This window comes from Amborella trichopoda, chromosome 12, assembly GCF_054954075.1.
Source record: "Amborella trichopoda isolate Santa Cruz 75 chromosome 12, AtrichopodaSantaCruz75HAP2 v2.0, whole genome shotgun sequence".
Classification (NCBI taxonomy): Eukaryota; Viridiplantae; Streptophyta; class Magnoliopsida; order Amborellales; family Amborellaceae; genus Amborella; species Amborella trichopoda.
This window is the reverse complement of record NC_142347.1, coordinates 44,791,997-44,804,787: the sequence shown is the minus strand read 5'-3', so window position 1 is coordinate 44,804,787 and position 12,791 is coordinate 44,791,997. Positions and strand designations below refer to the sequence as shown.

Genomic DNA, 12,791 nt, shown 5'->3' with positions numbered 1-12,791 from the left:
AAGTTTATCCCACTCCTAATCATGAAATTTAAAGTCTAAAAAATAGAATATAGATAGAAAAAATACATAGAATATATATAACAAATGTATAAAAACTTGAAAATATTGAAGATGGTTGAAAAGCACGATTTTAACAACTTAAAATCTTTTTTTATGAGTAAAAATATTTATTAAAATAATTTTCACGATAATATTTTCAATCAATTGGTCCTAGTGGATATTTTAACACCAATTGGCAATTAATTTATGTGAAGTACCTAATCATATGAGAAAATTCATTTACGTAAAAATATTTCTCAAATAATATTTTACTTCGAATAAAACAATCATGTTACAAATCCACCTTTAGATCATCAATTGAAGGATTTTTCTAACATCAAAATAACCTCTTTCTTATTATTTTTTTACCCTTAGCTGTAAAGTCCACATTCTATATTACAATATTGTGCCTGTGAAATCGGCCGCTTGCTTCCTCGCTCTGACCGCAATAATTTTTTGAGCCTTCCTCAATCCCAGTTACCTATGTGGGGAAGGACTACATTGAAAATTTAAAGCCTTATTTGTCTTAATTTGCAACAAGAGGACGCTGCCTGGCTATCTTATGAATCAAGTATAAATTACAAATTCAGCCCTATCAAATTCCCCTCTAAGTCCTAGGGCACAAATGTCAAAACCCGATCCTCTCTCTCGGATCTCACTTTTTAGGGTTTTTAATTGCTCGTTTCCACTGTTCTTCCCGCGTTTTCTAGGGTTTGTTGAGGTTTACTCCTCTTCGCCCTGTGTTTTCTAGGGTTTTTAAGGTTCCTCCCTCAGTCCGCTGCGTTTTCTAAGGGTCTCCTCTCTCACTCGGTGCCACTCGTAGTCCTTTTCAAGGGCTGAGGCATTTTCTAGGGTTATTTTTCGTGGGCTAGGGGGGATTTTCTAGGGCATTTGTGGAGTTTGGCCATGGCGACTGAGAGGAAGAGGAAAGTTAGCCTTTTCGATGTGGTGGGTGACCCCTCTGTGGCTGCCAAAAAGCTAAGCGTTAATGGCTCAGCTGATGTGAACAGGTGGAATGGGAGACCTTATTCCCAAAGATATTTTGAGATTCTTGAGAAGAGGAAGACCTTACCGGTTTGGCAACAAAAGCAAGAGTTTCTTGATACGCTGGAGAAGCACCAGACGCTCATATTAGTTGGAGAAACTGGCAGTGGAAAGACCACGCAGGTTAGAAAATTGATCTTAAAAGTGTATATCTTTCTGTTTTTTACATGGTTTTAGCTGTAGCAGAAGTTGATTATTATTTTTTAGACTGTATTGTTCTTTCTTCTTCTTCTACTTCTTCTTTTTCCCAGTTTTGCAGGTTTCTAGTATAGACTACTGTCTTGTTCTTTATCATGGGACTTCCTAAGGGCTATGTTGCCTTTCTCTTTTTTGTGGTTCCCGCTGCCATATTGTCTTCTATGTTGGTGTTTTTTTTTTTTTGTTTGTAAGTATTTGTTGGTACATCTCTGATGTTTGCCTAAGGGGTTGGGGCGACTTTCTGTTATTTTTTTTTGAGGGATTAGTTCTCGTGATAATTTGTTGGACATATGAGAATTTGAAACCGTACCATTTTTTAGTAGGGTATCATTTGCCTATATTTGAAGGATTTTGTTGTTCATGTTGGTCAAAAGTTTATCTGTAAAATGTTGAGGTGTGTTTGTGTGGTTTCGAGAGTCGGGATTTCCTCCAGCATTCCGTTGATGGTTTGTGAGTCTTTCTAATTGTACCCTTCTGTAGCTGAGTTTATCTTTAGTTTGGGGCTTGTATTGGTGATCATCTATATTTCCACCTACTTTGTGTATGCATGTCCAATTCTTTTATTGGCTGTTACCTTCTACTGGTCAATGAGGTGAAGGCATGGAAATTGCATCGTGGGTGTTAGATCTTGTCTCATTTTCTCTTTGCATGGCCTCTGATTTAAGGATTGTATTTTCCCCATTTGTTTGTGAAACACGTTGCCTCTAGTTTTGAGCAAGGCTGGCGTTTGATTTTGGACTCATGCATTGTCAAATGCAGTGTTTAAAAAATCTTCTGGTCGACCTGGGATCGTCTGAGTAGCCTGGATTGGGCAAGGCCATTCTGGCTCCAAAAAACTCTGCAATTAACTTAATCTCTTGTTTTTTCACAATTTTTAATTGTTTATTTTTAAAAATTGTTAGGTCCGATTCAGAATTGCTTGTGTCCAACTGGGGTGCTTGTGCTTGGGTCCCAGATGAGTTGAGCCCAAGTCCTAATTTTTGGACACTGGTTGAAAGACTTGGGTTCTTGGGGACCTATCTCCAAAGTTAAAAATTGAAACCTCCCAAGCAGCATAGATCCCCAATTCTAAATTTACCATCATCGAGCAACCAATTGAGGTCATCTGCTTGGAAGTTGAAGAGCCCTTTGGGTATTTGAAGATGAAGCCTGCATATTCACACAATGTCTTATCTGCATCCCAAGTTTCGCACAATCCATCTTTTTCCAAATTACAAAATAGTTCCTCAAATTTTTTTTTGGCTTGACTTTGGAAGATAGCTGATTAGCAAATATATAAACCTGATGATTTTGTTTGAGCATTAACTTATGTGACCATTGATCCATGAGCCTCCATAAAAAACAGGCATGGCCCAGGAAACCTCAAACAAGTTATAGGAAGACATATCACACATTGTAGGGAGCGGTGGGTAGTAATGGACATACTTTGCTGTTTCCTCTCGCCCAACACATTAAATTGGCTTGTGGGGACCATCATGCACATCTTTGGATGTGGTGCATGCTAAGTAAATGTATATTATTTTGGGTAGCCATCAAATAGAAGAGGGGTAGGTTGCATCAACAGTCCAACTAACCGATAATGATGCCCACTTGCCATTTTCAGTCTCTACTTAAAACCTTTATGGTTAAATTCGTGTCTTCAATTCTCCCTTAGCAAAAGACCTCCTGCATCCCCATTTCCTGCCATTGTCCATTTGAGGTGAAGGCACCCAACTGCTTGATATCCCTAGTCCTCATCTTTCCTGGAAGTTTGTGATTAACTCCTTGACATAAAAAAGTAAGCTATCAAAATGCGGAAACATGTAAGTTATCAAAAAAAAAAAAAAAAAGCGGAAACATGTAATCTATTGGGGGGGGGAGGGGAGGTGGGAAAGCGCAATATGTACTCTCCTCATGTTACTGGACACTAATCCCATACCTAATTTGCTTCTTGAATCTTTATTATATCCCTTGCCAAACTCTTGCAGCATGTTATATTCTTTCCCTTCCATTCATGACCATAGTTTTTATTTATCACATTATATTCTTTGAATTTTGGACAACATTCCCTATTGGAAAAAGCCAGTGCCATTTGCCTCATAGGGCGCTGGTCATCGGTCTTGGGCTTCCTACTTGCCGACCTCCATAGTTTTCAGGCCCACCAAATGCTTGTAATGGACCATTTGATGATGGTCTCTTATGACCACCTCTTGGAAGGCGATACTGAATCAATGTATTAGAAGACGCCCACCTTGGATGCCTAGCGGTGCTGAGTGACCTCAATACCCGGCTAGGCTCAGGCGGGCTGCCCTAGATAGGTGAACTCTATGTTGGGTACCTGGCGACTTGGCAAAGGTGCTTGCTCTGCATGGTTTGCGTGTGTGTTGAGCCACACACACACCTGTACAGGAGGAGGGAGGGAGGGTTTTTTTTTTGGGGGTGGGGGGTTTTCTTTTAGAATCTAATTTCTCCCAATTATGAGATACTTGCTTGTCCCCGATGTAAACAATTATTCTTAAAGAGGAAACTCTTTCCTAGGAAAAAGAAGGCAACTCCTAACTCACACCTTTAGGAATGTACCAATCCTACTTATCGTGGGATTTTTGAAAGGTATTCACGAGGATGAAACTACCATAATACTTTCAAGATGAGTTCGAGCTTTGGAAATTTTAAGCCCGTGATAGGAGAATCCACAAATGCCAATATACACCTAGAGAATGACGTGATGTAATCAAGTATGACGAGAGACACTTTGACTTGATGCAGTCAAGTACGTCAAGTATGATGAGTGACCTCTTGACGTGATTTAGTTAAGTACTTCAAGTATGATGAGAGAGCCCTGCCAATGAACATTACAAGCTTGATAAGAGCTTGAGAATGATGGTTGATACTTGAGCAACAAGTATTTGGGCAATATTCACTAATAAATGGGCATTCCTAATGACGGTGGATGGGACTTTGTTAGGAAAGTTCCATCCTCATGGTTGTCCTTAGGGGATCCTATAATTGTTGGGGTTGGTATATTCTTAAGGGATAAGTCAGAACATAAATTGCCTTCTTAATGTTAATAAGTCCTTAGTGTTTTTTTGTACTACAAAGTTAAACGTAATAATACAGTTAGTCTCTCGCTAGAAAAAAAACGTTAATACGTCCATTAGGGAAGAGTTTCCCCTTTTTTTAATTTTTTTTTGCTTTGTGGAAGAAGTATCCATATTTGGGAAAAACTAGGATTTTGTCAGATAAAGAGAGAACGGTGAAGGGGATGATACATACATTTCGAGGTGGCTTAGGCTTTTAGTCTTTTATTGAGCTTAGAGAGGTAGATTTTGGCTTTTGAATTTTTCTTTGTTTTTTGAAAGTTAACCACGAATTTCATTGCCTCAAAGGGAAATACAAGGAAGAGTTATAGGAAAGAAGATGATACATATATTTCAAGGTGGCTTAAGCTTTTACTGAGCTTAGAGAGGTAGATTTTGGCTTTTGAATTTTTCCTTTTTTGAAAGTTAACCACAAATTTCATTGCCTCAAAGGGAAATACAAGTAAGAGTTATAGGAAAGAAGAGATCATCAACGATGATTGGTGTGCTCCCCCTTTAGTTAATACATCAGCATCAGTGTTACCCTCTCTGCAACAATGCACAAGATCAAATGAAGAAAGAAGCAAAAGAAAATAAATTTCATCGAACAAACCCCTAAGTCTCCAGGGCGGTTTCAACTCTCCTCTTGCCCATCCAATAACATTTGGAGGAATCTCCTTCAATTGTCTTATGGCGATCCAACTCCATTAGATTTTTTAGACCTTCCAGAAGTCATTTCGATTCCCAGCCTCATTAACCATTGTATTCCCACACGTTCCTGTGAAGGTCTTTAAAATACGGCCATTGTCCTCCAAAATCAAGAACCAAAACCAGGTTTTGGGTTCCCAAAAGAACTTTCATCAAAATTAAGTTTTAGACCATTCAGAGGAGGCGGTTTCCAAATAGTTCGAATTCTAGTGAATTGTTGACGTAAGTTTGCCACCTCCAATGGGTTCTGAAAAACCCGAGTTTTGGGTATAACACTGCAATCCCTGTGCACCGAGAAAAAATCTGATTTTGGGTTTTGAAATTTTAAGGTTTGGATTTAATATTTTTTGCCCTATTCCTTGGGTGTAGAGAGAGAGAGAGAGAGAGACTAGTTCATTTTTTTGTCTTTTGTAATTCCTCTAGATTTAGAGAGATATTGCAATTCGTGTTAATCTTTTCTCTGGAGTTTTAGAGAGAGAAAAAGCACTATGAGGGTAAGAAAAGTCGTGAGAGAGAGAGACTCAAGCTAGAACTTAATCGGTTTGGGAAAAATATTGTGAATATTTTGCGTAGTGGATTATTGGATTTGTCCCATGGGGTTTCCTCTTGTAGAAAGGGTTTGTTCATGTAAAAATTGGTGTGCCTCTGCCTTGACCTTTTTCTTTGTTCATTTTTCTTCCATTGTTGGATGATTTGTATTTGCTTGTTACTTTATCTCTATTTTGCTTTTGAGTTTCATTAGTGTACATAGAAGGGAAGCAGTATTGCTGACCAACTGTGTTGTATGTGCTCGTGAGAGATAGACATTATGTTTTGTCAGCTTCGTAGCTTGATTCTCTTCTGTCAAAATGAAGTCTATTTTTTGTATATATTGACAAAACATTGTTTTAATTTGGCAGATTCCTCAGTTTGTTGTTGAGGCTGGTTATACCAGCAACCGCAAGCAGATTGCTTGTACCCAGCCTCGTAGAGTGGCTGCAATGTCTGTCTCACGTCGTGTTGCAGAGGAGATGGATGTTACAATTGGGGAAGAAGTTGGTTACAGCATCCGTTTTGAAGACTGCACTGGTCCAAAAACAATTCTCAAGTAAGTATCTTTAATCATCATTGTTTTCTTCAATCATCTCAGTAGGGGTCTTAGGTTGTATATTGTGGTCTTATTAACTAATTTTCACCTCTTATGCTTCTTCACCTACTAATGTTTCTTTCTTTATTATTATTATTAAAATATAACATGTTTTGATTATATATTAAAAACTAAAATAATTAGAGGTGCGATCACTTTGGATAAGTATATTATGAGTCCAATAATTAGAAAAAAGAAACAAGATTTATGGGTTTTTTAGATCCTGCTTTTTAGTCCTGCCACATTTGGTGGCTTTATGCTTTCTAATTGCAATGTATTACAGGTACTTGACCGATGGTATGCTTCTTAGAGAAGCAATGACAGATCCACTGCTGGAGCGTTACCGAGTGATCATATTGGATGAGGCCCATGAGCGAACTGTAGCAACTGATGTTCTTTTTGGGCTTCTTAAGGAGGTCCTAAAGAATAGAGCGGACCTAAAGCTTGTTGTTATGAGTGCAACATTAGAGGCTGAAAAATTTCAGGGTTATTTTTATGGAGCCCCGCTTATGAAAGTACCTGGTAGGCTTCATCCTGTTGAAATCTTTTACACACAGGATCCAGAGAGAGATTATCTAGAAGCAGCCATTAGAACGGTTGTGCAAATACACACATGTGAACCCCATGGGGACATTTTGGTCTTTTTAACTGGAGAGGAGGAGATAGAAGATGCTTGTAGGAAAATTACAAAGGAGATAAACAACATGGGTGATCAAGTAGGGCCTGTGAAAGTTGTTCCACTTTATTCTACATTGCCTCCATCAATGCAGCAGAAGATATTCGAGCCTGCTCCACCCCCATCGAAAGAAGATGGCCCTCCCGGTAGAAAGATTGTAGTTTCAACCAACATTGCTGAAACTTCTTTAACCATTGATGGTATCGTTTATGTTATTGACCCTGGTTTTGCAAAACAAAAGGTTTATAATCCGAGGGTTAGAGTTGAATCTTTGCTGGTATCGCCAATTTCCAAAGCAAGTGCACACCAGAGATCTGGCCGTGCAGGGAGAACCCAACCTGGGAAATGCTTTAGACTTTACACTGAGAAAAGTTTTAGTGATGACCTTCAACCACAAACATATCCTGAGATCTTGAGGTCAAATCTGGCAAATGTTGTTCTCACCCTGAAAAAGCTTGGAATTGATGACTTGGTTCACTTTGATTTTATGGATCCACCTGCTCCTGAAACCCTTATGCGAGCATTAGAGGTTTTGAACTACTTGGGTGCTCTGGATGATGATGGAAACCTGACCAAGTTAGGAGAAATTATGAGTGAATTTCCTCTGGATCCTCAGATGTCGAAGATGCTTGTTGTTAGTCAAGAATTCAATTGTTCTAATGAGATCCTCTCAATTTCCGCTATGCTTTCAGGTATGTGCAGTAATTCTACCTTACAATTGTTCTATGTAGGAAATGTATACTACACAGTATGTATGGTATACTATACACAAAGGATTATCGATGACCTGTGCTTTATGATTGATGGGGGAGGTGAGCCGTTCTGCTACTTGAAGTCTGCCTCTCAGTTGGAGGAATGCTGGCTCATCCCCACCATCTGTCATTAAGGACAAATGGTTGGTTGCCTTTTGCCTTTTGTGTAGTTTGTACATTCTGTATACATGCACGGTACTCTTTTGAGAGCCATTGACAGTTTATATAGTTTACAAGGTCCTTAATAAACCATATCTTATCTTTCTTTTCCTCGAGGTGAAGATACTACCTTCATTTGCTTGCAAAGATGAAGGGAAACTCACTACAATTGAATGGACTGTAAATAAAATGGACAGTGATTTAGAGAGAGTGGGACCTACTTTTTGTCATGTTCTTTTCTGGTTGGGTCCGCTCTTTCTCCATCACCATTCATTGTTTTATTGGACTCTGATGATCCTGTTGGACTATGAACTTCTCTAATACAATAGTTTGAGTACCATCCCAAAGAAAGGTACCATCTGCATTTATAGGTGTCCAGTCGCAATTATGTTCATGTCGATTTGTGTCTTTTGCATTTTCTGCATGTCTTTTGTTGCTTCTTGTGTGCGCACTTGTTGGGTCCGGTCATGCTTGAAAGCATAAAATGCATGTCAAGCTGTTTGAGATGTCATGCATGGAAAGATGCGTGGTACATGCATCATGTGCCTCACGTCGCACATGTCCATGCATCATTCTAGATGTTACCGTTTAGGCTGTCATCAGCAGCATGCTCTGTGCCAACGTGTATGTGGCACATGCCATAGAATATTTAAGTGTAGTGCTGATGCAGATAGTTGCAGTTCTCAGTATAACTCTCATGAAGCAAATGGTGTCGTCTCGCCTCTATGCCTCTGCTGACCTTGAGTGGGCCTCATCTGTGATATCAAATTTCTCTTTCTTTAGTACCCAATTGCTTTCTCCGGCCTAGGGAGGCTCAGAAAGCTGCAGATGAAGCGAAAGCTCGATTTGGACACATCGATGGGGATCACCTTACGCTCTTGAATGTCTACCACGCTTACAAGCAGAATAGTATGTATTTCTGTCATTCTAAGAGCTTGGGTTTTGTTTCTCAAGAATCTCTAAAAATCAACTCTGTTTTTTTGTAGTTTAGTTTGCTAAACCTTTTTGTCGTCCTATCTGTTGTCGACTGTAGATGAAGACCCCACTTGGTGCTATGAGAACTTCATTAACCAGAGGGCTATGAAAGCTGCTGACAATGTGAGACAACAGCTGGTGCGCATCATGGCGAGATTCAACCTCAAACTATGCAGTACTGACTTCAACAGCCGTGACTATTACCCCAACATAAGGAAAGCCATGCTTACAGGCTACTTTATGCAGGTAGCTCACCTTGAGCGAACAGGCCACTACTTGACAGTGAAAGATAACCAGGTTTGGCTTCATACAAAATCTTGTTTTTGACTTTTTTTGAATTTGAGCTTGCCTTTAACACAAACCAAGTGATTTTTTTATTTGAAAATATATTATATACCATTATACTTTCACAGAAGTCCAATGAGGTACAGTCCATTGAAATAATGGATGGTGGTATATTGCATCAATGAGGTCCAAGCAGTCCTGTTCTGGTGGGTCTCGCACTCTCCCTCATCATCCATCATTTCATTGGATGGTGATGAAGTCAAAAAACTCAATTATGTTCTTTTGCATCTTCCATATGAATTGACTGTTTTCCATAGTTCGTTTGAGTCCTAGAGCGTACTTTCTCCTTATTTGGTTTGCATCTCCTTGTATGTGTTCTGATCACTACGCATTGGAGTAGATAATTGCATGCTGTGTTTTATTTATATGAAGTAGATACTTCTTCTTTGGTTGCATCTGAACTCTGAAGCTATGTATTGTTTGTTTGCATTTTAAGGTTGTTCACCTGCATCCTTCCAATTGTCTTGATCACAAGCCGGAATGGGTCATATACAATGAGTACGTCTTGACAAGTAGAAATTTCATACGTACGGTTACTGATGTGCGGGGCGAGTGGTAAGTCCATCTTCACTTATTATGTATATAGTTTACATGTCTGTGCATCTACACGTGCATGTCTGCGTACAACATTGTTTGTTAACAATCCTGTCTTTTTGTATGCTTACTTTCTTCTATCATTGTTAGTGCACACTAGACTGGTGCTTGGTGTACATGTCCAAATGCTTACAAATAGTATGTATTAATGGTATTGCTACCCTACATATAAAAGCTATTGTCCACTGGGTCATCCATTTCTCCAGTGATGGATGGTGGTGGAGAGACTGTGGATCTTGCTTTTCCTCCATTAACATTCATCACGGTGGACTGATGAATTTAATGGTATGGTTGTCGATATTTTATTTTTTTTTTGTTTTAAATTTTCAAAAGGCATGGTATAGTTCAATGGTTTGAGTGCCTGTGATTATATTATTACTTTCCCCTTTACAAAGAGAGTGTATATAACTTTTTGGATTTGCATGGTTATGCAGCTTGCAAGTTAGTTCGCTTAGTTTGTATGACATGTGCTCTTACACTTTTGCCTGATCACCCCGTATTTGTGAAGTGCAATTATCTGTCATACATATGCTTAAAAGAGATTCTATTGTACCTGGTTCATATTGGCCTTGCCTACACATTTATTTTCATGGTCTTGTTTTTATGAAAGTTTTTCCTCTTGATAGGATAATTGAACTCGATATCTATCAATCATAAAAATAATAGGAAAAAGGTAATGTTTGAAAAATAAAGCATACAATGAGCGCCACACAGTTTTAGAAGTCTTCCTCATCCATCCAAGCTATCAGATGTTAACAAGGACAGCAGGGCTATGTTTTTACTCCACTCAAAGTTCTTCAACTTAGAGGGTGTTCGTCCTTTTCCCTTTAAAAAATGGGGTCCTACACAGTGAGCACATTTTTAACACCCTATTTCCTTCAAATGAAATAGGCAGTGCATTAAACATCCTTTTCCTTCAAATGAAATTTGGGAGGCAATGTTTAAACTAGTTGTGACTTTTGAGAGAGAGAGAGAGAGATGTGGGTTCAGTGGAGGTTGTGAGAGTGGAAGGATACACGGGAGATGAAGAAAGAGGGGCAGTTTTTCTAGGATTTGGATGATGGGGTCAAAAAAAAAAAAGGATAAATATTTATAGGGTGCTACACGTCGTCTTTTAACTTGGAGGGAGGGGTCCTTGGGCTTTTCAAAGACCCAAGGGTTATTTATGATTGTAATTACTGGAAGGGAGTATATGAAGTTTTCCCTTATTTATATATAGTATGCTTGTATGTGTTTTCTTTTGATAATTCAAAATGTGAAAAGCAAAATGAATTGTGGATTACTGGAGAGTGCTTAAACAATGACTTGTCTCCGACAGTTGGCATATAAATGAAATAGCCAATGCACTCGAGTTTTTCAGAGTGTCTGTATGTGTGCTTGCTGTTTTTATCACATGAATGGTAATTAGCAGGGTGGTTAGATGGGCGTTTTGAAGTTGGTGAGAAACAAAGTTCAAATGCTACTGTACATAATCGATTTTCTTTTTCTTTTTATTGGGCCTTTCTTCAAATTTGAAAACTCAGGTTAGATTTTCTGAGTTTACTAAATGACCCAGTGAGTTTTCTCAATTTTGGCAGTAAACCACTAGTGCTAGTTTTCGTATACTGCTTACATGTCCGCCACACATTTAGACATTCATTGAATAATTCATTGCCAACTCAGTTTTATCAGGACCATTCCAGTTCAAGTAATATCATTTTGATGTATCTTGTTTGCAGGTTGATTGATATTGCGCCGCACTACTACGACCTTTCTAACTTCCCCAATTGTGAGGCAAAGCGTGTTCTTGAGAGACTCTACCAGAAGCGGGAAAGGGATAGGGGAGAGAGCAAAGGCAGAAAATGAGATTTCCCAGGACTCTCCTGCGTTGTGGTCTTTAAAAACATGCAATCCATTTTGTGAAAAAAATATATTTATGTCGTGAAATAGTTGTCAAAGCTTCTAATGGATCTGAAAGAGAAGACCACTGGGAAAGTTTTTATTCTTTCGAGTGGTGGTTTTGATCCTTTAAAGTTTGTGTAACACTTCTTTTTTATACTTTGCTTATACAATACATTTTTTTCATTGGTGGAATTTTGAATTTTTATGGTTCAATTTCCTCAAGAATCTTTACATTACCGAAAGTGATTCACTTGTTTCACTCGAGCGTAATTTACTAGTCATTTGCTTCTGCAGCTTCTTCGAGTTTTAGAACCCGATGATCTGGATCAGATTTAGTGGTCTGTCTGGATCGGATTTGGTGGGTGGACGATCTGGCCCTACCCCTTTGGATTCGCTCGATACTACAATCTTATCAACTATTATTATTAAACTTTTGGGAAAATTATATAAATATCTTTTATGTTTTGCGTTATTATGGGTGTATCAAATAGTTTCTGTTATTACATATTTGGTTTTTATTTTTTAGAATCTAAATTTTTTAAAAGGATGATTTTATCTATTTTTTGGATGTTGAATAACTCAGTTGGAGGGTTTTTTGGATGCTCAACATCCAAAAATAAGTTGAAAATTTAACGTTTACATTTTTATTTTCGGGTGTAGAACATTCTAAAATATGATTTTGAATTTCCAGAAAGTTTTTAGAATTTTGCAGTCATTTTTAGATGATGAATATTTGAAAATATGATTTTCGGATGTGCAACATTCGAAATTATTTGTGGATATTCAATATCCGAAAATATCATATTTTCTGATGTTAAACATTCGAAAATGTGATATTTTCGGACGTCCAACATCTGAAATTATTTTTCACAAGGAATATAATTTATTGACATAACTTTTTAATTTAGATGTTTAACACTCGAAAATAGGAATGTAAACTAAAACTTTCGACTTATTTTTCGATGTTGAACATCCGAAAAGCATTTAAATTCGATTGTCCAACATCTGGAAAAAGGTAAAGTCGTATTTTTTAAAAAATTGTGTTATAAAAGGTAAATGATTGACATACATGTAGTAACGGAAATTATTTTGATAAATCCGTAATAACGAAAAGTATGTAAAGGATAACATATATGTATGTAATTTTTTCTAAATTCTTTTACCTATTTCTTAGATGGATTGGCAGTCCACGGGAATCGTTCCTTATCTTTTTTGGTCACTTTAGTGGTCTATTTAAA

General features: G+C 37.9%; 1 protein-coding gene across 4 annotated transcripts; it reads left to right on the top strand.

The window, feature by feature from the left end:
* The first annotated feature begins 648 nt into the window (after window positions 1-648).
* LOC18435393 (putative pre-mRNA-splicing factor ATP-dependent RNA helicase DEAH2) lies at window positions 649-11,745 on the top strand. Of its 4 annotated transcripts, XR_002281124.2 has the most exons (8): window positions 649-1,206; window positions 5,945-6,132; window positions 6,455-7,539; window positions 7,882-8,110; window positions 8,429-8,667; window positions 8,792-9,030; window positions 9,515-9,633; window positions 11,391-11,745. XR_002281124.2 is itself a non-coding variant. In XM_006845438.4 (7 exons), the coding sequence occupies exons 1-7, from the start codon at window positions 946-948 to the stop codon at window positions 11,515-11,517; spliced, it is 2,145 nt and encodes a 714-aa protein (XP_006845501.1). In that variant the 5' UTR covers window positions 649-945; the 3' UTR covers window positions 11,518-11,745. The 4 variants fall into 4 exon arrangements, 1 of the variants encoding a protein (XP_006845501.1); XR_016045974.1 differs by lacking the exon at window positions 7,882-8,110 and having other exon boundaries at window positions 8,439-8,667; XR_016045975.1 differs by lacking the exon at window positions 7,882-8,110.
* Window positions 11,746-12,791: the final 1,046 nt, after the last annotated feature.